Raw genomic sequence first — 24,843 nt, forward strand, 5'->3', positions numbered from 1 at the left:
TACTATTTATTCTCCATAGCTATTAAGCTCATCTAGATAAAGAGCTCAACAAATAATTGACAGTGTAAAGCTAAGCACAGATGGCGCTGCGGGTTAAATCTGCAGTGTATCTACCACTACAAAAATACAATTCCAATTCACTAATATGTAAGACATGTTAACTCGATTCTATGATGGGGTACCTCTTCATAGATGAAGGTTAACATTGTCGATAAGAAATCTCTCATCACGGGTACCTTGACAGAAACTCCCACTTCAATTTAAACACGCCTACTTCGATGGATAATCCACATTGAACAGTTGTCTTGCCACTCGTGACATTGTCTTCCTCACGCTGTTGCTTCTCAGTCTCGATCACACACAACGTATACAACCTATAGCTAAAGACAACACAGGAGTGACTACTTAATACAGCTCTCGTTTTTCAGCAGAAAGTACGGTGATTTTAATACAGCTCTCTCGGCTTCTCACAAAACAGCCATGAATCCACTAATGGTATCTGTTCATCGAATTCTATCTCAGCTATAATTCTGGTGGGGGAGTACTGTAGTGTATCTACCACTACAAAATATGAAGGGGGACATTTTAATAGATGAAGGTTTTCATTCTCGATAACTCATAACCCCACAATAACTAAACAAATGAGGTACTTTTAGAATGGATCATATTTTATAATCATCGATTTTGCAAAAAGGTTTGCAATGAAAATCAATAGTAGATAAAGGTAGACAATAGTAAATAAAGATATTATGCAGTCTTATCGTACGATTGGCATAGTTCATAAGGCTATACAGTATTTTACTCTTTTTCGAACATTTTATTTATAGAGAAGTAATAAAATTTAACATCTTTGTAACTTCCACGTACTGTCTATTGAACGAAAGTTTTATTCCATAGGATAATCTTTTGAAATTAGGAGATTTTGGAAGTTGTCGGGGAATCAATACTAAAAGGCCTTATACAGAATATATCTCTACCAGGTGGTAAGTTATTGACATTTCACTCTCTGTTGTTTTGGAGAAAAAAGCGTTATTTTTTTGTTGACATCATTTGTTGTGTTTTTAATTTCCTTTCCGTTGTAATTTTCTGAGTCCCTTTTCAACCAGTCATTAAAATTTTTAAGGAATATTTACTAAAACATTTATTGATTATCTGAGGAGGGGATATTAAAGCCCGTTTTTGCATAGAAACAGATTCTGGAAAAAAAATAATAATTTAAGTGCTGCCATCTATTGGGAGCAAAGAAGGAGCAACTCAAATACGTCTCAACAATCAGACGTTCTTTTTTTATCACTTAACTTCTTCACGATATCCTAATTTTTAAGAAATGGGGTAAAATTTGTACAATATCGTGCTTTCAAATTTTTAAAAGTTTGATGTTCTAATAGTTCCGTTAAAAAAAAAAAAAACCTTGAATCTATTTTCGAGCTTATTTTACAATGAGTAGTCACAGGAGCAATATTGCAATGATAACGAAATTTTTCAAATTTACTTAACAGCATCCCTGATTATTCCGAGTTAACTCGGGTACGTACATATTGCAAATATTTGTCATCCCGAGAAAACTCGGGCATAGCAGAATGTGTCAGTGTTTTATCACGTTTTTATTCGGCCGGAAGCAAAAAACATAATCTGCTGTGATTGGAAGTTTTATGTGGGAGTTTTGATGTTGGACTGCTCACGTGTTTTGTGCTATTGTATATATACGATGGTTGCTGAATTTACATAGCTATAAGAGTAATAAAAAAATGGCGTATTCCTTCACTGACGTTTGAAAAGTATCACTTTGTGTTATCTTTTGTTTTAAGAACTATCCTACAAAGACTCATATTTAACTTTTTTCATTTGCCAGAGATAATTCGGGATAGTAAACGGATGGTAAATTAAATATTTCTTACTCATAAAAAAAAGCTAAAATTTCAACTTAGAACTTTGTGTGTTATGTTTTGTTTTAGTTCCTTGTATTTATTAATAAAAAAATTTTGATTTTTAGCATTTTTTTCAACAAAATTATTGGTAAGGGAAGATTTTCACCAACCTTTCCCAGAAAGTTCGCACAGGACGAAATTTGCGTCTGAAATTCGGACTCCGTAAACCACCCCCATTTGTAAGAGAAAGTTCGAAGCTCAGAGAGTCCGACAGCACTTTCCAGAAGCAATAAAGATGATTCGTTTGAATTATAGAAGCATTTTCCCCATTGTTTAAGGGACCTATATCACCTCCGCTAATCTGAGTAGGGTATGATCTGCTACCAGTTTCCGATGAAGCTCTCTTGATTTATGTATACTTTTTATTTATTTATTTATTTTAAACCGAAAACAGAAGGTTTTATGGTTCTATCAGAACATTTTGTTACCGATTGGAACAAAATTAGGGTGGTGATAATTAATTTCTAGGAATTTTTATGCTGTGGCTTTCAATTTCTTTTCACCCCCATTGTGGTCAGATATAAGAGGGAGAAAAAAAAAAGACTGTTTTCCTTAGAGGAGAGTAAATGATGTGAAAAAGGTGAACAATAAAAAAAAAGAAAAGAAAAACATTAAAAATCATTCATTTATAATTTTTTTTTCTCCCAAAGAATAAAAATTCGGAACGAAATTAATATAATTTGTTTCTTATTTTTTTTTTCAAGCAGGAAGTAATGAAATGTGAGGGCTCCATTAACAAAGAATGTAGACAAAGGTCCAAGGCAAAGTACCCGAGGTCCCGTAGTGCAAGTTCATTCCTGTCTCTATAGTTTGTCTAAAGTAAGAACTCCTCTAGCCATTCGTCTATGATATCGATGTATAACTACTTCAAGTAAGGGTGCGGGTTCACTGTTTAGAACAGGTTGGGGCTCAGGTCGACGAGAGAAAGGGAATCTTTTTCTTCTGTCTATTGTGTTAGCCCCAGAGGGAAGAGAAACTACCCTCCTTGAAATGGACTATTCTTTTTTCCATAGCAGCAGACGGCCTCAGACTTTGTGGCGGGGGAAGTTCTCACCGTTGACAAACTATAACTATGTAAACTATTTATTGAATGCGGTCATAATTTATTTCAGGTACCGGCCTCCTGAGTGTTTGCTTACTAGTGGTCACTACAGTTATAAAATGGACATGTGGGCAGCTGGATGCGTATTTTTTGAAGCCCTCACGTAAGCCCTTTATTTATTCATTTATTTATTTACTATCAGAACAAGTGCGGTAATGACGTGTCCATGTGTTTATCATTTTAGAAATCTTCCCTTGTTTCCCGGAAGTAGTGAAATCGATCAGCTGTCGAAGATACACAACGTTTTGGGCACGCCAAAATCTTCCATTATAGCCAAATTGCGTCGCCAGTAAGTGCATCATGATATAAATTCAACAGTATTATTAGTTATTATTATTTAATAACAGTTATTATTATTTTCCATTAATTTAATCAAAACGGAAAACTTTTGCAAATAAATATTAGGAATCTTTTTTTTTTAAAAAAAAGAAATGTTTCGAATAAAAAATAGTGATTGGAAAAAATTCATTAAATAATTCTTGTTGCACACTAAAAACTATAATTCTTTCAAAAATAATGCAGAAAATTAAAGAAAAATATGGCATTAAATTTAAACTTCTCAGTTAGCTAAACTTGAGGGATACCATTTTGACAGTCATATCATTCTTATAAGTCATTAAAAAAAAGTCTTTATTTGAGAAAAATTTTATTGACTGTGCAGATTTTCAGTACTTAAATTATTATCTGCACCAAGTTATTAAAATATTTAATGTAGAGTTATTGAGATTGCAAAACTATCTCAAGCGAAATTTGGTTAGTAGATCTTAAGTTATTCATGATGTTTTTTTTCTTGAAGACTATGTGTACCAAGTACTTACACATAGTCTTCAAGAGCAGTGAGCAAAATCGAATCGATTTCCTCAAATTAAGTGCCAACCCAAAAATTGGGTCGGCTGTTCAACGACGGTTATAAAATATAAAATAAAATTGCTCAAATTTTTGTAAACTAGAGCCATCTGTTGACAAACTTTATAACACATTGTAAAACTGAAGAAAATTAATACCTTGCACAGAAAAGCGTACAACATTATCTAATTCCGTTTTCCGTTAAATGATTTTTCAAATCATCACACATTTTCGAAACACTCTTTTAGCATTTGCAGCTGCAAGTAGGAAGTTTTCAAAATATTTAGAGTTTTTAAATATTCAATTAATTATTTCAGACTTCAAGAAACAAGTCTGATATTATATTCCCTATTTTAAAAACTGCATCTATAAGAAAAAAATACGGTATGCAAAGCAAATATATAAATCTGCAGTGGTAGATACTCCTCGCCCTACATTGTTGACTTTCGGACGTGATGTGAACAGGCCTACCTTGGCAGAAACGCCCACTACGATTTGAACACGCCTACATCGATGGATGGTTCACACTGAACAGTTGACTTGCTATTTGTGACGGCGACATTATCCATCTCCTCGTGCTGTAGTTTCAATCACACGCAACGAACAACGTATTCACTCAACTGCTAATGGCAACACAAGAGCGACCTCGACCGTGAACTTAGTACAGCTCTCGGTTTCTCACAAAACAGCAAAGAATCAACTAGTGGTATTCGTTCATCGAATTCTATCGCAGATATAATTCTGGTAAGGGAAATACAGTAGTGTGTGTACCAACACAAAAATACAATTCCAGTTCACTAGTATGTAAGACACTCGATTCTATGTTGGGGTTCATAAATGAAGGTTGACATTGTTGATTACTCCTCCCCCTACAAATCTACAGATATCAAATGGTAATAGAATTTATTTTTCCTTGAATAGCAAGCGCCTGAATGGTGTGAACTTCAGTTTCCAGTGTCAGTCGGGAATAGGAATAGCCATCCTTGCTCCAGGCACCTCACCCGATGCGATGCAGTTGTTGGCGAGTTTGTGTGCCTACGATGAAGAGGAAAGACCATCAGCACGACAAGCACTCAAGTTTCCTTATTTCTCGGATCTCAGGTGAGTAGTCTTCATTTAACTGTATCGACATATTTAATGAAATCCTTTTAATCACCAAATATAATTGGAGAAGTCGGATAAAGAGTGCCTGAATTTAATTATGGCACAGCAAGTTGAATAGCCCACACTATTTTTGGGTTTCCGACTACTAGTGTTCAGCTCCGTAGCCTTGTCATTTTGAACCCAATTCAGAAGACAAGGGAATTCATGGATCAAGTAATGGGAGAAATTTGTCTTCGTGGAGGATACTTTGATGGAACTCACCGCATATGCTTTACACGGAGAGGAAGATCACAAAAACCTCCCATGGTTAGCCTGACGGTAAAGGGACCCTCACGTCAGTATTGTGGTGGGTGTAAGCCGGATGCGAAATTCGTGTTGACTAGCCATCGCTGGCATTCGATCCCGGGTCACCTCCTTGGAAGGCGAATGTTCTATCCCCTGAGCCCCCGCGGCTTTAAATTAAAAAATTTTTGAGATGGATTTGTGTGGCTCAAACTACCGTTCAACCCCTTCGAAATGATTTTTATAAGAATTTATAAGCGATTCCTTACTGGGCGTTTATTGGCATCGCTCGGTGGCCCTGAACTTTCATTGTAAGGGACCGGGGTTTGCTCCCTAGTGGCCACTTTAAGACCCACCAATCTTCAGATCCAGGAGTTTCCTTGTCTTCTGGATTGTTTTAAAATTACAAAGCTACATTAGTAGTCGTAAACCCAAAATTGAGTTGGTTGTTCAACGACGGTTATAAAATAAAATAATAAACTAGAGCCGTCAACTAGTCAAACTAGGCACAGGGTATAGAGCGTTCGCCTTCCAATGAGGTGAACCGGGTTCGAATCCCAGTCGATACGAATTCCGCATTCGGCTTGCACCGACCACAGTGCTGACGTGAAATATCCTCAGTGGTAGACGGATCATGGGTTAGAGTCTCCTTGCCGTCAGGCTGACCGTGGGAGGTTTTTGTGATATTTCCTCTCCGTCTAACGCAAATGCCAGTTAGTTCTATTATAAAAAGTCCTCCACGAAGACAAATTTCTCCCAATACTCGATCCAGGAGTTCCCTTGTTTTCTGGATTGGGTTCAAAATTACAAGACTACACAGTTGAACATTAGTAGCCATAAGACCATAAAATTGGGTCAGCTGTTCAGCGACGTTTATAAAATATAAAATACAAAAAATCTTCAGATCAATATGTATCTGAGAAGTAAGGGTGGTCAGTCGGTCAAGAAGTTGTGATGCCTTCTTGCGTTTTTTTTAATTGTTTATAGTTTTGATGACTGTTGTGCAAACATTTTCAGACTGGCTGAGAAGTATCATCTGTCTGGACGTCTTTCATCGAGGAATACCGGAAAGAGGACGTCCTCTGATTCCTCTAACTTGTCCCCAAGGAGTGAGAATGTATCAAGAGTCGATGATATCTCTAATCCAGTCACACGAGAAAGAAAGGTGATTCTCTCATACTACTCGTGTTATTTTCATTGCTTGTTCGTCAAAGCAACCATTTCGTAGTAACGATTGCTTAACAAAGAATAACTCTGAACATTAAAAAAGAAAAACAATAGAAATATGACTAGGTTATCAAGTTAGTAGAAAAATCATTAAATTATGATTTAAGAATATATCTATTTCAATGCAAATAAAGTTTCATAATTAGGGAATTGCTCCTAGTGACCTACTAGGTTGCTACGTCTAGGACAGGACGTAAAACTTATGCTCTAAATTTACTAGCCAGACGAAAATTTTTGTTCGCCACCTTTTTCACGAAATATATGAACAGTTTTTAAAATATTGACAAGCGTTGAGTATTGTTCCAATATGCAATCTATCTGTGTAGTTACTTTACAGGTCAATAGGTGGCGCTATTGCATAGTATGGTAGAGTATACAGGAAAGCGTTACTTTAAGGTTGTTTTTCGAAGGCTTCGTCGGCATATGATTTTTTTGCGAATAATATGCTATTTTCATAAAGGCTGTGAGTGCGCAACAGTTACTCATGGCTGTTAGGACAAGTTTAGTCTAGGCTAGTGTTGTCTATGCTTGTATTGAAAATGGCGCTATTTTGAGAATAGACAATTTCGTGGAAATGAAAATGGTCTATTTCACTCCAATGCTGCATTATCTGGGCTCATATAAATTTGCGAAAATTGAGAGCGATTTTGATAATTCTTCATCTAGGTGGAAAAATGTCGCCAAATTGTTGATTTTTAAGAAAGTTAAATAACTAATAAATAATATTTAAGTTATTCGTCTGTCCTGAAGCCCAGATAATTCTTCCCGGCAAGATGTTTTAAGATCATCAGTTGCTTTTGCTTGGCGACAGAGTTTCGGAAAACCAAGTTTAAAAATATTAGTGCATAGCCACGTAGTGGCATTTAACCTTAAAACATCAGTGTTGGGTATGTCCGCAGTGCCACTAAAAGAGCATGTCTAAAAAAAACACCCAACCATTAAAAAATAATTAAATGAATGCCTATTACACTGGCCGATCGTGTATAACCGAATTTTTTTTTTAAAAGTTAAGTTACAATGCTCGGTAAACTCTGCGCTGAGGTTTTTAATTTCAAGGCCTGGTATACCCTAAGATACTATACTGTAGTAGCGCCACCTATTGATCCATAAAGTAAATATAAAGGAATGAAATTCAATTCCAGTAAACTTTTGAATCTATTGGATTTTGTTTCATGACCAAATTGTAAATAATTTACAAATTTGTAAAAATATTTTATAACTTTAATTTTGAACTATTATTCAAAGCTTGTGGGTCTCAGGTGGTCTAGAAAAAGTCAAATAAAACTTGAAAACAAAAATTTTAAAATTTTTAATGATAATAACAGTAATAACGGAATGCTAATCGATAGGCAACTGTAAAAAATTTCAATTGTTTTCTTCTAAAGAAGTGTAAAAATATCAGTTGTGTGCCACAACTAATTCTTTTTCTAACTGATTCGAAAAGGAAACGTTGCATTAAAACAAATTAACACAATTTCTGATCGATTCATATTATAATTTATCAAGAATTCATGTCGGGAAAATGTTAAATTGTAACAACAATATCCCTTTTTAATACAGACTGTGGTGACCTGCCTACTACAACTCAACGCTGCCAGTCTGGTATCCCATAGCAACGAAGAACACGAAAGAGAAACTAATGTTTTCTTTTTGCTTTTTGATAATTCTCCTGTTTCTCAATATGCACTTTATTATTATTATTTAAGGATGTTTAATATATTATATTTTATAATAAGAAGTTCGTCTACTTATTTATCACAAAAAGTATACCTCCACAAACTGGTGACCTCGGATTTATTATGAATCGCAACCTGCAATGTTGTACGAATATGGAGTTCATATGCCAAAATCCTGAGCAACAATAAGTTGTCAAGCTTGATGAAATGAAAGTAAGGCATTTTACCTGTGATTTAAAGTAGTTTGCCTCAGTCCAGTGAGTCAACATATTTCGGTTAGAATTTTATCGGATCTTATTTATTGAATAATTAATTTTATCTGGTGTGTTGAATCTGAATCGCCAATTTCTCTGATTTAAAGTACCCAAAAGCTGTGTCGCTATATACGTATATTGATTATTTTTCTGTGTTATTGTGTATATTTGACTGATCTAAAATGGTTGACAACAATGCTTCTTCACAATTGGCGCGAGTTGCAGTTAAGCCTCCGCCATTTTGTCGCCAAGACCCATCGTTATGGTTCATTCAACTGGATGCGCAGTTTAAATTGAGCCACATTACTGCTGACGAAACTCAGTTTTATACAGCGATCGCCGCTTTAGAATCAGAAGTACTTCAATCAGTTCGTGAAATTATCTTGAGTCCACCGGCGACGGAAAAATACAAATCGTTGAAAGAAAAATTAATTTCTGTTTATGCGGAATCCGAGACAGTTAAAATCAAGCAACTGTTGCAAGATTTACAGTTAGGTGATATGAGGCCTTCTCAATTGTTGTCTAAAATGTCAGACTTATCAGCCGGTAACCTAACGGACAATATTCTTAAAACATTATGGATGAATAGACTCCCATCAAATATGCAAGCCATTTTAGCGGCCAGTAGTGAGCCTCTTACGAAGCTGTCCGAAATCGCTGATAAAATACACGAGGTGGTCATGCCAACGCAAATACATGCAGTTCAGACTCCTGATCAAGGTATTGTGGCATTACAGACTCAAATTAATGAATTATCTAAACAGGTCTCTCAATTAGTAGCCATTCAAGCTGAACCCTTTCAGCGTCACCGCTCTCCATCACGTGGTCGATATGCACGACGTAGCACTTCGAGGAAACGTTATGAAAGTCCTCCTCCGGGTATTTGTTTTTACCACCACAATTTTGGAGACAAGGCAAACAAATGTCGCCAACCGTGCCGTTATAACAACCAGGGAAACGAGACGGGCCGTCGCTAAAAGTCGTGAACGACAGCGGCCGGAATATAGCACGCCTTTTCGTCATCGATAAGAATTCCGGTTTAAAGTTTCTTGTAGACACCGGTGCTGATTTTTCTGTCGTGCCACCACATTTTCATGAACAAAAGTGCCTCACCAAATTACAACTTTATGCAGCAAATGGAACTCCCATACAAACTTTTGGTGAACGCCTGATATCTATTGACTTAGGATTGCGCCGCAAATTCCAATGGCCATTCATTGTTGCCTCCGTTTCAAGTCCTATTATTGGTGCTGACTTTTTGCAAAAATTTTCTTTACTTGTCGATCTTAAAAATCACCGTTTAGTAGATTCTTCAACGAACTTAACTTACCCGGGAGAAATTCGCAATAGTCGAGATATAAACATTAAACTGATTTCGGATACTTCTACATGGCATCAACTTCTCAGAGAATTTCCTACAATCACGAGCCCAGTTATGGGTAATTTACAACCCAAGCACGATGTACTACATTATATTGAAACTACCGGACCTCCAATTTGTTCTAAACCAAGACGTTTACCTCCAGACAAGCTTAAAGCCGCCAAAGATGAATTTCAATACATGATGGAACAGGGAATTTGCCGCCCATCGAAAAGTTCATGGGCCAGTCCGCTCCATCTAGTTCGGAAACGAAATGGTAACTGGCGTCCGTGCGGGGATTATCGCCGGTTAAATGCAGCTACAATTCCTGATCGTTACCCAGTCCCTCACATTCAAGACTGTATGCAAGTCTTAGAAGGAAAAACTATTTTTACAACTGTTGATCTTGAGCGGGCGTACCACCAAGTACCCGTTAATCCAGCTGATATTCCAAAAACTGCAGTTATAACGCCTTTCGGACTATTTGAATTTCCGGTCATGACTTTCGGCTTATGCAATGCTGCTCAAACGTTCCAACGCTTCATTAATCAGGTGCTATTCGGTCTGGACTTTTGTGTACCTTATTTTGATGACGTCTTAATCGCCTCCTCTTCAGAACAAGAACACTTATCCCATTTAAGAACTATTTTTGAACGGTTTCAGAGTTACGGAGTCAGTCTCAATCCTTCCAAATGTGTTTTTGGCCAACAAAAGGTATCCTTTCTTGGCCATGAAATTTCCGCTGATGGCGTTCGACCCCTTTCAGATAGAGTCACCGCTATCCGCGAGAAGCCCAAACCAGATACAGCACATACGATCGCGAATTATTAGGAATCTATGAAGCTGTAGAGCATTTTCGACATATGCTAGAAGGACGCATTTTCACGATCTTCACTGATCACAAACCATTAACTTATGCTTTTCAACAGCGTTCGGATAAAGCCTCCCCTCGTCAAATGAGACACCTTGACTTCATAAGCCAGTTTTCAACGGATATCCGTTATGTGGAAGGTTTACAGAATATCGTAGCAGACACCTTGTCTCGTATCGAAGAATTAGCCATTCCATCGCCAATTGACTTTGCTGCCCTTGCAGATGAACAATATCAGGACACAGAACTACAAACCCTCTTGAAAAACAAATCTACCAACAATCTCAACTTGCAACCTATGCAGCTAACACCTGGAAAATCACTTTATTGTGATGTTCAGGATTCGAGAATTCGACCTTATGTTCCCCCTGGGTTTCGACACGCCGTTTTTAGTCAATTGCATCATCTTTCACATCCTGGCATCAAAGCTTCAAGGAAACTGATACAACAACGTTTTGTGTGGCCTAGTATGCAAAAGGACATAGCTAGCTGGACACGTTCATGCTTGGAGTGCCAACGATCTAAAATTGTCAGACACACCACCAGCGCACTTAAAAATTTTAATTTGCCATCATCACGGTTCAATCACGTGCATCTCGACTTGGTCGGACCATTGCCGCCTTCTAATGGATATTCATATCTCCTTACTTGCATTGACCGATTTACTCGCTGGCCCGAAGCCGTTCCTTTAGTGGATATTTCAGCTAGTACCGTGGCAAATGCTTTTTACACTGTTTGGATTTCTCGATTTGGAGTTCCGGAACAGATTTCTACTGACCAGGGGCGTCAGTTCGAATCCCAATTGTTCACGTCGCTAGCTAAGTATTTAGGCACTTACAAAGTCAGAACCAGTCCTTACCATCCAAGTTCCAATGGAATTGTCGAGAGATTTCACCGCTCTTTAAAACAATCAATTCGATGCCACACTGCAATACAGTGGACTGAGGTGTTACCTACCGTACTTCTAGGTCTTCGATCAGCGTTGAAAGAGGATCTGAATGCCTCTTCTGCCGAACTGGTATATGATACTGCTCTCCGTTTGCCAGGGGATTTCGTACAGTCAGTCAATCCATCTGACTGTAATGATGCTCCTACATTCGTGCATCAACTTAGAAACTGCATGTCAAAATTACGACCAGTTCCTACCAGCGCTCATTGCAAACAAACAGTCTTCGTACACAAAGAACTAAGAAACTCATCTCATGTTTTTCTCAGATCTGATGCTCCAAAGCCTTCTCTTGCACCAAAATTTTCAGGACCACATCAAGTACTAGCTCGATACGAAAAGACATTCAAAATCTTAGTAAACGAAAAAGAAGTTATTGTTAATATCGATCGCCTTAAACCGGCATTCATCTGGAAACCTGAAGCCCCTGTACCACATGCGTCATCAACATCGACTGAAACCACGACGTCTGATTTAACAAATGCTACGACAACAACGCGCTCGGGACGTCGAGTACGCTTCAATCCGAAGTATTTGTAAGAAAGGTATCGTTAGCACTGGAGGGGGAGTACTGTGGTGACCTGCCTACTACAACTCAACGCTGCCAGTCTGGTATCCCATAGCAACGAAGAACACGAAAGAGAAACTAATGTTTTCTTTTTGCTTTTTGATAATTCTCCTGTTTCTCAATATGCACTTTATTATTATTATTTAAGGATGTTTAATATATTATATTTTATAATAAGAAGTTCGTCTACTTATTTATCACAAAAAGTATACCTCCACACAGACTGTGACTTAAAAAAAAACAATTCATATTGCAGAAACAACGCTCAGAACAATTACTACCAACACTCGAAATAAACGGTCTGCGACAGGATCTTCATGGAAACCGTCGACTGGCCATCGAAGTCCTCAAATCAAATAGATCCGTCAACCTACCTCCTATTCCATTGAAATCAAGGAAAAAGAAGGTTTGTACATCTTTTTATACAGTCCCTAGACAAATTATTAGACGTGCACTCTAGGATTCTATGTCAAATCTTAATTATCAGGTGATACTATACAGCTGTATTGTTTTGACGCGACTGGTTTGCACTTGTTTACGTTCCTGTAACAATGGGTTAACATTGTAATGCAATACGTTAAAACATAAATACTAATAGGAAGTATATTAAAAAAATATCCTGAATACAAACCCAAGGCTTTCATTTTTACTCTAAATTACATTAGAATGACGCCACTTTCTTGCAAGTTTTCGAATTAAATTGTTTATTTAGGGTTTGTAGGGAGATATTTAGCCTCATTATACATACGAGGGTTGTAAATTAAATAGTGGCAACTTAACCTTTAAACTCACAGAAGGGTGGGCATTTGCAAATAGGATATGGGAACGGTGAAGTAGAGCTGTTGTCGATGTGTAGAGTGCAGAAAACAGTCGACCTGCTGCTTAGAAGGGTAGTTGTTCTGTGGCGTTAAAGTGAGGAGTTTCGTTTCCATCGCTCTAAAGCATGTTTTCAAAAGGTGATCAGCGGTCGTCGCTTAAAATCGAGGTTGCCCGTGGCAAAAATGCAACAGAATGCTATCGAGGATTAGTGGAAATATGTGACGCAAATGCTTTACCGTATAGAACAATAGCACGATGGGTTTAAGCATCTCGTCTTTTTTCGTCATTAAGCCTTTTGAAAACATGCTTTAGAGCGATGGAAACGAAACTCCTCACTTTAACGCCACACAGCAACTACCCTTTTAAGCAGATCGACTGTATTTTGCACTCGACACATCGACAACAGCACCACCTCACCTCTCTCATATCCTATTTGCAAATGCCTACCCTTCTGTGAGTTTCAAGGTTAAGTTGCCACTATTTAATTTACAACCCTCGTAGATAACAAGAAAATTGACTAGAACCTAAAGTAGCTATTAAGTCCCCCACCCCACCAATGGTCAGACGAAATATCGTTCTGTACAATTTTATTGATTTTCCGATAATTCTATATACATCATGCCGAATACCGTTTTCTGATTGTTAACTTTGTCATCTAGCTGCGAAAAATTCACGTCCTTGCTGGCATTAGGGCGGAATTCAACTAAATTTACGCAATTACATGACTCACTTAAGTCAATCAGAAGCTTGTATTTTTGTAAACATATCGCATTTTGCGATGTGTAAAAATACATTATATGTAATTATATGTACAAATTATATGTAATTTATTTTCCTTCACTTTTACCAGCGAATCTAATTTCATACAGCTTAAGGGTTGCAAAGCAAACTTGTTATTAATTAGTAAAATATTGTTTTTTTTCTTTCTTTCTTTAGGAAAACCGGAATCACAGACATGAACTTACTTCTCACCTGCCACCTATCAATCAACCATGGAGGCCATAAAGATGTCACTTTATATAGGTGCCTCCATAACCATTTTGAGGGTCTTTGAAAACATTTTATGTAGTTTTAAAAACAGTCAATTAGATATTTTGGATTATTTAAGGGGTCCTTTTTTAACATTTACGGGGAATCATTTTTGAACTTTTTTTTCTGCTGGGGATATTTCTGTAGTTGAATTTATTAATGTTTTACTTGGAAAATACAAAAATTACGAAAAGTAACAAAAAAGATAAAAGTATTTACAACTTGTAGTTTAGTTTGCGGGGAAATAGAGTTTTTTGTGCAGCGGATTAGGTCTCAAAATAATTTTTTTTTCCGATGGGGTGTTTTTAGAGGGAGTTATTTTTAATAGCCATGTCCATTATATCTTCCATTCAAAATTTACATATTAAAAGAAGTAACCAGTACATTTGTTGAACTAAAACATATATTTTTATTTTTTCCTTGGGCGAGGAGAGGGCAATTTTTTTTAAAACTTTTTTGGTGCGGTTATTATTTTGATCATTTTTATTACACATCTTTTTTACATTCGAAAAAAAATGTTAGAGTTTTAAAGGGTTTTTATGCAACATTTTGTGATTGCATTGTTAAAGAAGCAGCTCTTCAATTTTGGTAGAAGAATAAATTCCAGCTTACAAACAATTGGATAATAATGACGACGGAAAAGCTCTTAATGGATGGTTGACCGTTTTAAAGGCAGATGGCGCTAGGGGTTAAAATGAAGAACCGAACTTTATGGAGGTATTTAAATTTTTCACCTCATTATACATAATAACAAGAAAGTTGACTAGAGCCTAAATTAGCTATAATCCTTCAATGGTCAGATGAAATATCACTCTGTCCATTTCATTGATTTTCTGACAATTCTACGTACATCATGCCGAACGCAGTTTTCTGATTGTCATCTAACTGCGAAAAATTCATATCCTTGCTGACATTAGGGGGGAATTCAGCTAAATTTCCACAATGACGATGGCTTACTTAAGCCAATCAGAAGCTTATATTTTTGTAAACCTATCGCATTTTGCGATGTGTAAAAATACAGGCTTTGGATTGGCCAAATGTGTCTATCGTCAATGCAAAAATTTAGCCGAATTCCGCCCTAGAAAGCCATGGATTTACGAAATACAGAATTTTTGTATTTAGACGATAGATTAATGAAGATGCTGACAGAAAAATGACGGATTTTACATTGTACTGATATTTTCTTTAAAAAAAAGTTCATTAAAGAAGGAAATGAGAAATAAACTTTCAATTCGATTTTTGGGCCCCTCTCATTTGGCCCCCGGTGCCCCTGCCTATGTCAGGCTCTAATTCTACTTGTAGTCTTTTCAATATAGCGCGTTCTTTAGATCTAATTTTCAACGACTTTCAACAAATGAATTCGGTAGACTCCGAAAGCATGCTGCGATGCTATCCAGAAAATAGCAAGCGTGCTATTTTACACAAATATAGTCAAATAAGGGATAACACTCAAAACATGGCTAACCTTACACTTTATTTATGGTGCGATATTAATTTTGTTAAGGCAGAGGGGTGCCATTGTTATTGTTTTCCAGTGGCGCCATCTATGGCCAAGAATTCGACTTTTGCACACCCATACGTCATACCCGTTTATAGGGCGGACCCATTCATACATCCTCTCATTCATCCACAGATCATAATTTTGACCTGAATCAGAGAACGATCGATCTCCAATCCAGTACCCCAAGAGGTATTGATTTGTTATGGGAACATGGAGGACTTTGCGACTCAACATATTTAACGTGTATCAGTCACCATTTACTACACGGGAAGTCTTCGGTCGGCGGGGTTCGAACTCACGAACTCTCGGACATGGGCCCAGTGCCCTACCGACCAGGCTCTCCCGTATTAATTTTGTTAAATTTGTTTTTTAGGGTCACGTCCCGTTAGAATTTATGAATTAGAGAAAACTCTTATGGATGGTAAAATTACTCAAATCACAATAATACAACTGCCTAGAATATTAAGCCTCTTCACACATCACCTCGTAAGCATACCATAAGTGGAGGGATACACTGGAAGTTTTCTGAATTTCTTCCGGTTTTAGAAAGCTTTTTACTGTTTACATTCAGTCAACCATCCATAGGGGGGCAAAAGGAAAATATTTTCCTGTATGTAAGGGGGGAGGGAGAGGAGAGAGATCCTTGGATTTTGAAAAGTTTTATACGAACCCTCTTGTTTCACATTTTTATCTTTATTTTATCAACTACTAACAACATAATCTGTCACAAATTGTTCAGCGAAAAGTGCTCTAAGGAAAGTTAAAATTATATTTTTAAAATTCATCATGTTTGAAAATTGGTATTTTCATAGGTAAATGAAGAAAAAAAAAAGGGGGGGAAAGCCCGAAAAGAAGTAAAAGAAAATGAAAGGCTAGGAAAAAAACACAGAAAAAGAGCAACGCAACGTTAAATTTGAGCGTGGATTAATTAAATAATGAATATCATCTTATTATTTATTTATATACAAAAAGTTTGCGAAAATACTATTTAGCATTTCATATTTTTTTAACACTTTTATTTCATACTCATACATGATTTTAAATTATTTTTTTTTTAAAATATCAATATTAGCATTTATTGTATTGTGATAGGATAATCATATAAGAATGATACTAATTTTTTTTCTTTTTTCAAAAACTGTATTTTCTGATAAAATATTTCATCATTTTTGTAAATATTTTGAACTTATAATTAGATAGACATCCAGAGATGGATACGATATATATATGCTATATATAATGGATGTATAATAGATGAAAATATACCATCGAATGAGATGTAGAAAAAAAATATAAAATTTTTAATTTCAAAGAAAAAATTTTTTAAATTTTTTTTTCACTTTAAATAAATTCTTGAGTATAAAATAATTTTTTAAGAAGATAAGAAAATACAGCTATAAATTATTATTATGTAAATACATTAAAAGTGACTACTAGTGAAAATAAAAAGAAAAACAGCAGCGGTCGCCATAGCAACGCATGCGCACTGTTTACTATTACTCTTGAACATAGTTGAAAAGTGTGTAAACACCATCAAATCCAAACCAAGTCCCATGTCCCTTACAGCATATCAAATTTCCACTTTGTCATCGAATTCGTGTTGTCTGTAGATCACCCGTATGGTATTTTTTTTCCTCACAAGTTTAACAGTTAATCATTCTCGAACTAGTTATCGAATGTTAATTTCTTTTATTCCTTTGCACTTTCTACACACCTTTGTTATTTCAAGTTTCGGAGTTTTTCTAGTTTTTACGTTGCAAAGCAAAACTGTTAAAACCCAAAACATAGGCGGCGATTTTTTAATATATTATAGGTAATAGTGTCACCAAGTTCAGCAAAAAATGAGAGTTTCTTCTTTAGAATATATATATATATATATATATATATATATATATATATATATATATATATATATATATATATATATATATATATATATATATATATATATATATATATATATATATAAAGTTTTTTTTCTTTTTTTGATAAAAAGCTTTGTTATGTCATTATACCTGAGAACTGTGAGCTTTTTTAGGGCATTTTTTCCAGGAAGTCAAAAGAGGCATATTTTTTCACGTTGAATTGATAAAGACGATCGAACTAATAGTTTACAAGTTATAAAGATTTTCTGCAAAACAAGTTTAATTCAACAAAATAAATAAACGCATTTGATTGGTTGCATTCGATTCAATCAGACCTATCTCGTTACAAAATCCCCTCAAAGATAAGTAACAAATGTGAAAAAATTATCTTAGCCATTCATTTCTACGAAGACTTAAAAATTGTCTAATTATTGAATTGCATTACTACGTATTTTACTGATTGCAGTGTGAAAAATATTCATATCAGAAAACTTTAGATTTTGATATTTTTTAAGCATTTTACCTCTTGTCCCTAAATTGTAAAGATTTTTAGACATTTTTTTTTTATTCAATCATATAATTTTCTGGGAGATTTTTTTCAAAAGTTATTCTAGATACATTCATTAATGAACCATGACTGACAATTTGGAGATTTCCTTTACATATCGTTGATAAAAATTATTTTCAAGCCATATGCTAAATAGTAGTGCACAAACTCTAAGCTTTATTGCGTCAATAAATTTGTAAACCTATTGTTTTGAAAGTGCTTTCTCGTAAAACGCAATGGATTTTTTAGCATCTTTATGATGAAATGGCTAATTTAATCATTTGTGTCTTGAAGAGAAAATTGACAATAAAATCCAAAATCATTCAATATGCATGGCATTGCTCTTATCGATATTAAACAGTAAGACAAGATTACATTTATCAGTAATATTTATTATAGATAAGTAACTAAGTAATAAGTAGTTTAAATAAGTTTTTCTTGCTATAGCTCGTTCACCAGGCGTTGGCACTTGGCTCCGCCTTCATCACGGAGTATCCGACTATATTATTTCGCTATATTAGGAAGAAGGATATGAACAATCCTGAACAAGGTTGCTATTTGGCGATCGTGCGACTAAAATATATGTATTTCGTATTCTTAATGTACATTTTTTTAACATTAAATATTTCAGGAATTTGATGATATTTCTTTCTTTTGAGTGAATAGTTTATCCATTTTCAGACATTTTGCTGCCATATACTTAATTAGCTAGAGTTTCGAAAGACAGATGATAAAGCGAATATGATAGCAGATGATAAAGCGAAATAAGTGACTGAAAAAGAATTCACTGTTTGCTTTTGGCGCGCATTAAGGGTTGTCTCAATTTAAGGCGCGGAGACGTTTTTCCTCTTACTCCCGCTTACTCTTTATCTTCGACCAAGGAGGTGGAGCCAAGTGCCAACTCCTGGTGACTCCTATATTCCACCCTTTAGCACTAAAATCAAAAGGTTTGTAGGAACTGTTTCTTAGTATTGTTTCAAAATATATATTTAAAAAGTCTTCGGCAATCTGCCAAAGCATTTTATAGCTTGCAGGGTGATTTTCTCACCATCATTTCTCTTCTCTGAACAATTTGTGACTTTTCTAAACTTTTAAATCACAATTAAATTTGTATATATTGTTTTTTCTTTTCTTTTGACAATGATTCTCAAATTTGTAAATTTTGATAAAATAAAAGATTCCAATAAAGTATTCTGAATTCTTTAATTTTTTAAAATTTTCCCATAAGTCGCACAGACGGATTCAATTATTTTTTTACACTTTTTCAAAGATTTAAAAAAAAATTGTTTCAGCTATAAATTCGGAAATCAACTTCAATATAACACATTTCAGCGAATAGAATGAGACTTTCAAAAAATGTTAATTAATTGGTGAATAAGTTGATTTCGGACACATAATCCTCCGTAGGAGTGAAATCCCTTTTTATGTTTGAGTACATATGTTTAATACAATTACCTGGTTTTATATCATTATTGCATAAATAATTTATTAATTGCGCAAAATTTTAATTCCAAATTTCACACAATTCCTAAAAAATGCAATTTTTTTCTCTTCAAATTGTAGCATTATACACAGTTTGAAATTTTAGAGCGTGTTGAAAAATAACATCGTGTAGATTTTCATCAACTTTCTAGTAGTTTGAACAATATTATCGTGAAAATCCATTGACCTTAACTTAACATTATGCTTGATAATCGAAAAAAAACTTCAATTACTTCAAAAATTACGATAGAAAAACTCAACGTGTTTGTAGCATTCAAAAATAAGATTCATATTCCCAAGAACCACTCCAGTACGTAAATTAAAGCAACGAAAAAAAAAAAGGAGAAAAAAAAAACACGCAGGATAGCCGAGGGAAACGACGATTGCCGAAAGAGGCAAAATCAGGGCAAGATGCATCTTTTTAGCGATATGAAGGCTCCGTTAAGGAACTGGAAAATCGTTATTCAATCGTCGGATGTGAAAGATTCCAGAACATCAAGGTAAGCTGATGAGAAAAGGGTGATGCATATATTACAAATATTTATTACCCCGAGTATACTCGGGCATAGCTAAATTCGGCGATACGTGTCGTTTTATCACATTTTTACTCGGCCGGCAGCAAAACAAAAAATTATGATAATCTGCTGTGATTTGGAAGTTTGCCAGTTTTTGTTTGGGAGGTTTGCTATGTGGGGGGACTGCAGACGATGTTTTGTGCAATTGTATATACGATGGTTGATTTATAAACATAGAAAAGAAGAGTTAAAAAAAATGGTATTCGCGAGCGAAACTGAGAGTAATGCAGGTGATTTTTCAGATGATGAAGATGTGAATATATACAAAGACTCATATTTAATTTTTTTCATTTGCCCGAGATCATTTGGGATAGTAAACTGATGGTAAATTATGTACTTTTTACACATAAAAAAATTAAAAATTCAACTTAGAACGTGTGTATTATGTTTTGTTTTAGTTCCTTGCACTTATTATTAAATAAAAAAATATGTTGATTTTTGCATTTTTTCTCTTCGAAAAAATAGATAAGGGAAGCGGTTAATATGTTTTGGATTTCTCATTCATGGGTCTTGAGAATGGGCGCCTTATTTATGAGTGCTCAAAACACGATGCTTTTTTTTCCTCCCTTAATAACTTTTGATGTTAATCAAGTTTTTTTTCTTCTTTTATCAAGTAGCATGTCTTTCAGTTTCTTAGAGTTACTCCTTCCACACTATTATGGTTCATATTAAAGCTGCAATTCCATGTCGATTTAAGTATAAGTAGGATGAAATTGTATCAAATCTGTAGTGGAGAGTCATCTCTTAATTCGAAAGACAGAAATATTTCTTGAGGTTGCAGAAGTCCAAATGCATTCGGTCGAAACTGTATGGGAATCTAAAAATAAACAAGCAAATAAATAAAAAAAATAAATAAACAAAAAAAAGGTGGGAAAGTGCTTTTTCCACCTTCAAGCCTATTCGCCATCGCAAGCCTGTTATACTATAAAATTAAAGAGTGCATTTTTTTTAGCTTATTCGCCTTCTGAAGCCTGTTACACTACATAATGGAAAAGTGCGTTTTTTAAGCCTATTCCAACTTTAAACCTATTCGCCTTCTGTAGCCTGTTACACTATATAGTGAAAAAGTGCGTTTTTTAAGCCTATTCCATCTTTAACCCCTTGGGGACGGTTGATTCAGAAAAGCATTCGTACAAAATGAAAATCAAATTGTAATTAAATAAAAAACGGTAACTTAAATGTAGTCGTTGCTAATTTGACAGATTTACTTTGCTTTTACTTTAATTATTGTTAGCTTAATCTCATATATAATCAATATTAATTCAAAGCATAACTAAATAGTTTTATTCTAAACAAAGTAATGGTGAATTAAATAAATCAAACAATTATAACTCCGCCCACAAATAAACTGCTAAAGAATTACTTTGATTACCAGTTTTATCTTTTTGCTCTAGTTGATACGGTTTTATGACACGTTATTATGGCACGTATTTGTGACAGTCGGCGCGAAAGGGTTAAGCCTATTCGCCTTCTGAAGCCTGTTATACTATATATAGAAAAAGTGCGTTTTTCAATATTTCGACCTTTTTTTACTTTTTTTTTTCTATGTAAATTCATCAAACATCGTATATACAATGGTGAAAAACAACGTCTGCAGTCTCCAACAAAAAACTTCCAAACAAAAATTAGCAAACTTCCAATCACGGCAAACTACTGTTATTTTTTGTTTTGCTTCCACGAGTAAAAACGTGATAAAACAAAACGTATTGCCAAATTTTGCTGTGCCCGAATTTACTCGGGATAATAAATATTTGTAATATATATACAGACCCGAGTTAACTCGGGGAAGCGGTTAAATTTATATTTACATAAATATCTCTAATTATACCCCTATAAATATCTATAATGTCTGTATAAGTTTCTATATAAGTTAAAATATCTATATAAGTTTCTTAAAATATTTAATAAAATAGGAATGAAATAAACGATACATTTATTAAGCTGTAAAAAAATTTATATTGAAATTTTGGGAAATTTCGTTACAAAAGTTATCAACAGATGGTGCTGAAAGCCGTCTGGGACCAGACCTATCATTTCTAGCTTTAAAACGTGAAAGAAGGCCAGGAGTTGGCACTTGGCTCCACCGCATGTAAACTCTCTTTACACACATAGTATCCCCAAGAGATTTTGAGTGCGCTGATTGGTTTTCTCGGCATTGCCTTCTGTTACGTCTTTTTGTAGCTCCTCCCCAATAACATTTCTCCGTAATTTGTTCCCAAAATGTAAATCAATCATAAATCAGTTCCAGTATATTTATCATACTAATTTTATGACAAATGTTAAAGTTTTGTTCAAAATATTAAGCAGCGTTATTAACTGTATATTAATAATAACACATTTATTTAAATCTAATTTTCTTTAAATTTTATGCTAATATTTTTTAATATTAATGTTATGAATTTTAGGTAAATGAGAGGTAAACAATCATGTTTTGGTAAAACATCAAACTAGTATAACAATAATTATTAAACATAAATTAAAGTTTTATTAGCTAGCTTTTATGTAATATGTATATAAGAATTGATTAATATTCAAATTGAATAGCATTGTGAATATCCTTATGCACTTAGAAATTAAAATCTCTTACTTAAATTTAATAAGTATGATTGCAGAACCACTCAGTTAAGTTTTGTTATTATATGAGATTTTAAAATGTATATAAATAAATTTTTAAAATTGTGTTTGATTATTTGAAAAAGATTTTATCATATTATAGAGGAAAATATTCTAAAATGTTTTAAAAAATGTAATTATAATTCAGCAAAAAAATTGTCGAATTTTTCAAAAACTTCTATTACATTTCCCCTGCGGCACTTTCATAAACGCACTGTGGTGACAAACAAATAATTTCCAGCAATTAAATAATAAAAATATATTTACAATCCAATAGAAATGCACTAGAATTAAAAGGGGGAATTTTTTGTAAATTTATTCTTTAATTACTCATGGTATTAATTTAATGGACAATTCATAATCACTAACTTTTATTTTGATGGGAATTATGCAATCAAAAATTATTAAAATAAGCATCTTAAAAGACAATTGCTTGATTTCTTAGATGTCAATTAATAGTTTTTCGGTTTATAAAACATTTAACAAATTAAAAAAAAATAAAAAAAACATTAAAAATAAGTTATAAATAGGTAGGCATAATGCAGATGTCTTAGTTTTAATTTATAATAATAGATGGCACCACTAAAAAATATTAAATTAAAAATTTTATAATTTAATTTTAGTAATCCACAAGAAATAAACCAAATATTAATTTAATTCGATGAACATTAATTTAATTAAATAAATATCAAGTGAAAACTACTCAGTTTTCATTTTGTAGTGAGTATAGGAATTAAGCAAGGCAATTGAATCCGATTTCAATGTTATTCAATAAATTAGAGGGATATTAGCTTCATAAGAATTCATGCATGTAATAATGATAAATTTAGCGAAAAAAGCATTTCCCATAAAAATTAAATACAAAATTTTTCTTAAAATAACTAAACTAGTTATTTACCTACAAACAAATCTTTGTCCATGAAGTTTGGAAGTTCTAGAATTCCATTTCGTATTGGTAAGTTCCCCAAATTCCATTAACCACTTGTTGCAATCGTCTAAATTTGGAACATTGTTCTAAGGGTAATGGTATTTGAGGAAATATTTTTTATTTCATTTTTAAATGAAGAAGGCAGTTTCTCTGTTAAAAAAACTAACATTTCAAGTTTGTACACAAAAGCTGGAGTGTAGAAATCACTCTATGCTGAAAATAACAAGCACGGCAGAATGAAGTAGCCATACGTCACAGATGGCGTTGCCGAGAAAGCCAATCAGCGTGAGCAAAATCACTTGGGGATACTATGTGTGTAAAGAGAGTTTACATGCGGCTCCACCTTCATCGCGTGATACGCGACGATACTATTTCGCTATTATTGGAAGAAGATTGTGAGCAATCCTGAATTGCTATTTGGCGATCGTACGGCGAAAATATTTATTTCGCAAACTTAGATGTGCCTTTTTTTAACATTAAATATTTCATAAATATGATATTTCTCTCTTTTGAGTGAATAGTTTGTCCTTTATGAAACAATTTGCTGGGAAAACAGCAGTTTTTAAATTTAAAATATATTTAATTAGCTAGAGTAACAATAGCAGATGATAAAGCGAAATAAGTGACTGAAAAAGAATTCACTGTTTGTGTTTGGCGCGCGGGTTGTCTCGGTTGAAAGCGCGGAGACGTTTCTCTTCTTACTCCCGCGCTGAAATGAACTCTTCGTCGAAAGAGGTGAGGCCCAAGCGCCTGGTAAAAGAACTATACATTCCATCTGTTAATAATTGCAGTTCCTCAGAGTTAATAATGAAGAAAAGCATACTTTTGTGTGATGGCAGGTGTTGATGTTGAAAGAGCTGATGATATAAACGAGGCACACTTTTATTTCCATGAGAGCGAACCTCATGCCAATGCAATTTCTGGGTCCATGTCCGAAGGGAAGATATGAATAGGAATCTCTCTTCTTTCGTTCCTCAGGGCTGAATCTAAAAATGAATTAAAAGAATCGTTCTCAAAGCGATTTCTATAGTTAGTCTAAAGTAAGAACTCCCCTAGTCATTCGTCTGTACCCGTGTCGGTAACTATGGTAACGAGGTATAACTATTTAGAGTAGGGGTGTTGGGGTCACTGTTTAAGACAGGATTTGGCTCGGGTTTGGCGAGAGAAAATGAATCGTTTTCTTCGATTTATTGTGTTAGCTCTAGAGTGAAGAGAGAAGTTACCCTCTCTGAAATGCGCTATTCCTGTTTTCATAGCAACAGGTGGCCTCAGATTTTATGGCGAGGGGAGTTCTTACCGTATATAAATGGTAAGAATCAT

The 24,843-nt window shown here is 34.5% G+C and overlaps 2 protein-coding genes across 3 annotated transcripts in view; one reads left to right on the forward strand and one right to left on the reverse strand.

Moving 5' to 3' along the window:
• The window catches only part of LOC107437751 (MAPK/MAK/MRK overlapping kinase), a 62,601-nt gene extending 48,378 nt beyond the window's left edge, over positions 1-14,223 (forward strand). The window contains exons 7-13 of one of the 2 annotated variants that reach the window (XM_087153456.1): positions 898-983; positions 3,041-3,133; positions 3,215-3,319; positions 4,798-4,977; positions 6,280-6,427; positions 12,421-12,570; positions 13,920-14,223. In XM_087153456.1, the coding sequence (XP_087009582.1) occupies positions 898-983; positions 3,041-3,133; positions 3,215-3,319; positions 4,798-4,977; positions 6,280-6,427; positions 12,421-12,570; positions 13,920-13,988 (831 nt within the window). In that variant the 3' untranslated portion in view covers positions 13,989-14,223. The remainder of the gene's footprint in view (positions 1-897; positions 984-3,040; positions 3,134-3,214; positions 3,320-4,797; positions 4,978-6,279; positions 6,428-12,420; positions 12,571-13,919) is intronic. The other variant, XM_087153457.1, reaches the window with a different exon arrangement.
• Positions 14,224-19,109: 4,886 nt separating this feature from the next.
• Positions 19,110-24,843, reverse strand: part of LOC107437755 (cytochrome P450 3A8) — a 33,646-nt gene continuing 27,912 nt past the window's right edge. Inside the window, exons 13-14 of the mRNA XM_016049854.4 lie at positions 24,347-24,509; positions 19,110-20,799 (exon numbers count right to left, since the gene is read on the reverse strand). Coding sequence (XP_015905340.3) covers positions 20,701-20,799; positions 24,347-24,509 — 262 coding nt within the window. The 3' untranslated portion in view covers positions 19,110-20,700. The remainder of the gene's footprint in view (positions 20,800-24,346; positions 24,510-24,843) is intronic.

The sequence above is a fragment of the Parasteatoda tepidariorum genome, chromosome 10, assembly GCF_982258835.1.
Source record: "Parasteatoda tepidariorum strain Cologne lab strain chromosome 10, Ptep-v5.0, whole genome shotgun sequence".
Taxonomy (NCBI): Eukaryota; Metazoa; Arthropoda; class Arachnida; order Araneae; family Theridiidae; genus Parasteatoda; species Parasteatoda tepidariorum.